General features: G+C 37.9%; 1 protein-coding gene across 1 annotated transcript; it reads left to right on the forward strand.

Moving 5' to 3' along the window:
- Positions 1-2614: 2614 nt before the first annotated feature.
- Positions 2615-4225, forward strand: F2R (coagulation factor II thrombin receptor). Its single transcript, XM_018070253.2, has one exon. The coding sequence runs from the start codon at positions 2806-2808 to the stop codon at positions 3982-3984; it is 1179 nt and encodes a 392-aa protein (XP_017925742.1). The 5' UTR covers positions 2615-2805; the 3' UTR covers positions 3985-4225.
- Positions 4226-4826: the final 601 nt, after the last annotated feature.

Raw genomic sequence — 4826 nt, forward strand, 5'->3', positions numbered from 1 at the left:
CTTAGAACTAAACTAAAGTTATTTGTAAAATTTTTTGTTCTTATTTATTGTAATAGGATTCTATATTTAGAATTTTTTTTATAATGGAGTAATGCGGACTCTAAATCCTCTCATCTAAGAAAGCTGTAAATAAGATGGCTCCAATAATTCAGGATGTAATTAAAATTACTAGCAATGTTCAATTAACTATAAACAATAGCTAAGTCAATAAAAGGTACCTAGTCCAATCATAACTTTTTTTCCGGTAGCATATTTTCATACTTCTCTAACTTAAGAGATACTGATGAGAAATGGGTCAGGTTACTGCCAAGGGCTTCTGCATTAAGTGATTTAATTTCCCTCATTAAAGATCAGTGGCTCTGACTGGTTTGCTTGCTTGTCCTCAGAAGTGTGACACTGCAACACTGCTGGCTCAGGTCCTTCAAAGTTCAGGGATACCGGGATGAGAGGGGTGCTTGTGCCTCAGTTATCCCATCATGGAGAGGTAATCTGGGCAATACAGTTCCTAACTCCCAGCACATGTTTACCCTCCTTCTCACAAAGTGTGTTTATATTTACGTTCCCAAAAATATGCCTTCCTCAGATGAAACCATGTCACCTCTTCATTTGGTTTTCCACAGTTTTTCAGTGGTGGAGAAATCAAGAAGGACGTGTAGACCTTTGAGGGACTAGGCTCATCACTGGCTTTCGGAAATTTCCTGGTTTAGAAATACATATTCACAGCATTCAAAATCTTGAATTCATAAAACTTACACGTACTGGAGATAGAATAGGTATGATCAGGATTTTTCATCACGTTTACTGACATCTTTACAGTAGAGACAAGCTTCTGGGCATAAGAAGTTAGGGTTTTTTTTCATTCAAGTATAGTTATAATCCTCCCAAAAGAGATGAAGACCAGTGGTGTCAGTTGTGAATATTTCTATTGCTATAATTATTAAGTTCAGAAGATCTCATAAGTCCTTGATGTCAACCACAGGCTGAAGTTAGAGGTGTTAAATAGAACTTATGCCACACCTGAACTGCTGAGCTAGGGGCTGACTCTTAAACTTTCAACTTTAGTCGAAGCAGTTGGATGGCTAAGGTTAAAGATTAAGGATCTGTAGTTTTGCCTGTTGTCAGTTTCTCTTTAAAACAGCAGAATCAACCCTATAAATGTGTTTAGTGCCCTTCTGTGCAAACATTGAATTTCACATATTTCTATATGTTTCTGTTTCAAACTAAATCGTTCCTACTCCAATGTATGCAGCAAGCTCCCAGGCTGAAATTCTCATCCAGCATCTTTTTTTCTGACTGTCACAGGTTGCATTCTAGTCACTTTGCATATGAAAATCATTATCTCAAACACTTCCCTTCTTTTGTCCCCTCAGCCTCCAGAATGCTGCTGTGACACAGCATGATACACAAAGCACAGCAGCTTCAAAAAAATCACCAATTTCCCTACCACTCCTCTGATCTCTCCCCACATTCAAGTCTGAATTTCATTAAAATTCATGCTGGGCAGGGTCCTTCTCACACAGCCTTCATACAAAGTGAGGTAATTGCCTGCTTAAAGCTGCAGACACTCCTCTCTTTGCCATCTACGTCCTTCACACGCTTTTGTTCTCCCCTGCATTAAAAAAATGGTTTGAATTACTGTAGAACAAATAATTATGTCTAAGTAGCAGCATTTTACACAGCTGAATCATGCCCATGTACTTTAAGTTCACAAATCTGAGCTAACACACCCTCATTTTTATTTTAATTCTCTAGGATAACAAAGAATCAGTTGCACGGCTAATTAGATGAATTATTGTAGTAGTAGTAAGTTTCTACTCCTGTCCACCCACAATGCTTGAATTATCCTGTGCCTAACTAGATTAAGTCAAAGCTGAAAATGACAGTCTTACAAAGTAATTCTCCATAAAACAACTTTGCTGAAATAATGCTTTTTGGATTGTTTGGATTGGTTTGGGGGGTTTTTTGGTACATAAATCAACTCATACTACACATTCAACACTATCATGCTAAATTCTTGACTCTTTACATTTAGAAAGCAGAGATACCCTGTCCTGACTTGGTCACAGCCACCAAACCACGCTGCAGAAGAACCTGCTGTAGAGGGAACAGAAGTGCCCTGAGGGTGCACCAGACACATGCTGTTCTGCATGATGTGGGACAGGATAAACAGAACTGGGAAAGTGTTTCAGTGCAATCTGTGTTCACCTGTCTGTTACAATGAAAAGGTTGATCCATGTCTACCTTGAAAACTGCATGTAGACTTCTCCATCTGTCTTGATGGGGGCCTTCGGGTTGTGTAAGATATCTCCAGAGCGCAGAAATAATAACATGATGCTTCACTGGCACTTTTCTTTTTTGTTATTTTGGTGATGAGTACTTAAAACAGGAATTTGTGTATGAATACTAGTATTTATCTCAGCATCTCATTTCTTAAAAAATGTGTGAAGGGTCTGGCAAAATCAGTTAAAGGGTGGCAAATTTACTGTTGTGTTTGTGTCAAAGAAAGCAAAGATTAGATTGGGTCCTTAAGCACAGCTAGGATCACTACTAATAGCCACTTCCAAGCCAAGAGATAGGAGGCAAAGGAGGACATCTTACCCAAATTTGTAGCAGGAGCTAAAATAAAAAGGCTGCTCTGTGGGCAGCCTGTGCTTTGAATCAGAAATTAACCTTATTATTTTGTGTTGCTAATGTAATCTTAGCTTTCCTTTTTGAAAGGTGTTTTCACTTCCCCATACCATTTAAATATTTGCTTATTAATCTTAACACTGTCTTATTTTTTCAGCCTTTCCAAATAACAGCAGCATGCCACGCGTCAGAAGTTTTGCACTCTTTTCTTCTGTTGGTCACCATGATGACCTTATACCTATTGAAGGTGATACTGAAAATTACTTGGAAGTTGGATCAGGAGCCACCAATCAGACTGGATTATTCCCACGTGAACAACGAATGGTGTCAGTTCAAACATATAGATACCTCACTAGTCCATGGCTGACAGGTTTTGTACCTTCAGTTTACACCTTCGTGCTTGTGCTGAGTCTGCCTCTGAACATCACAGCAATACTCGTGTTTCTGAAAAAAATGAAAATTGAGAAGCCAGCTGTAATATACATGCTGAATTTGGCCCTGGCAGATGTCCTGTTCGTAAGCGTGCTTCCTTTTAAGATTGCTTATCACTTTTCTGGAAATGACTGGGTTTTTGGACCTCAGATGTGCCGTTTTGTCACTGCTGCCTTCTATTGTAACATGTACTGCTCAGTAATGCTTATGACGAGCATAAGCTTCGATCGCTTCTTAGCAGTGGTGTATCCCATGCAGTCTCTTGGTTGGCGCACGGTAACACGTGCCTCGCTGATTTGTTTCATCATATGGCTTGTAGCAATAAGTGGGGTTATACCTTTCCTCATCAGAGAGCAAACAATGGAAATACCCAGGTTAAATATAACTACTTGCCACGATGTGCTACGAGAATCTGAACTTCATGGCTATTACCTCCACTTCTTCTCCATCTTCTCTTCTGTGTTTTTCATAGTGCCATTTATAATTTCTACTGTTTGTTATGTGTGTATCATTCGATGTCTTAGTTCTTCTACCATTGTTGCAAAGCAAAATAAGAAGACACGGGCCTTGCTCTTGTGTGTTGCGGTTTTTTCTGTTTTTGTTATTTGCTTTGGACCAACAAATGTCCTCCTATTAATTCATTATATCCATTTTTCTTATGACAACAGCTTAGAGTATCTCTACTTTGCCTATCTACTCAGTGTTTGTATCAGCAGTGTTAGCTGTTGCATTGACCCCTTTATTTACTACTATGCTTCTTCTCAGTATCAGAGGCAATTTTTCAGTCTCTTCAATTGTAAAAAGACTTTTGATCCTAACAGTAGTAACAGCAGTGGCCAGTTGATGTCTACCACTAGTAGAAGGGCTACATTGTCTACTAATGTAAATAACAGTGTTTACAGGAAATTACTAGCAATGCATTGATATAATGTCTCTTATACGTGTTTAATTTTTACACAGTTTCATACAAAAAAAAGACTTGTATTATATCCAAGAAATGCAAAACCTTAGACCAAGGTGTTCTGTGATACATAGTTCTGTATTCATTATAGTAATGCACAATTCAAATTAAAACTCTGTCTGTGTGTGTGTATACATATAGTGTATGTAAACAGGTTCACGTAAAGGGGATAATAGTTGTTGAGTGTTTTTCAAATAAACATTTTTTTAGACAAATCCTTTGCATTGTTAATTCAGTTTATTTAGAGCTTTTATGAAATTCCATTTTAGTATTTTGAACTGTATCTATCAGGCTGAATAAATTCTTACATATGTAATCACTCCATCCATCCAGTAGTTCCTGAAAAAGAAGTGAAAATATCTTTCCAGACTTTTTTTCCCCTCTATTTGGGATTGCTTCCGGAATTTTCTTAGCATTATTTTGAACCTCAGACATGAAACTGTTTATTTTACATTTTTATATATTCCGCTTCAAAATAGTCTGTATGGTTTTTGGAATGTGAGCAAAACCAAAATCCAGCTATTGCTGGTTGTGCAATGTGTGTCAAGGGAGATAATTCTCAGCAGCTGTAACTAGCTTTTGGTGTTCCTGCCTGTGCTGGTTTAAAGGTAAACCGGCAGGGGAAATGAACTCAACTCAAAAGAGAGATTATAAGTCAGAATAACAATTTAATAAAATAATACAATAAGTACGATTATACAAACAATTGGTTTTAACCCACAAAACCCGAATGTATAACCCAGCACACCCTGGGGCATGAACAGAGTGGTGTTCGTTGGGCCCTCTGAGTCCAAAGGAAAAAGGA

The sequence above is a fragment of the Manacus vitellinus genome, unplaced genomic scaffold (genome assembly GCF_001715985.3).
Source record: "Manacus vitellinus isolate BGI_N305 unplaced genomic scaffold, ASM171598v3 scaffold_18_pilon, whole genome shotgun sequence".
NCBI classification, from domain to species: Eukaryota; Metazoa; Chordata; class Aves; order Passeriformes; family Pipridae; genus Manacus; species Manacus vitellinus.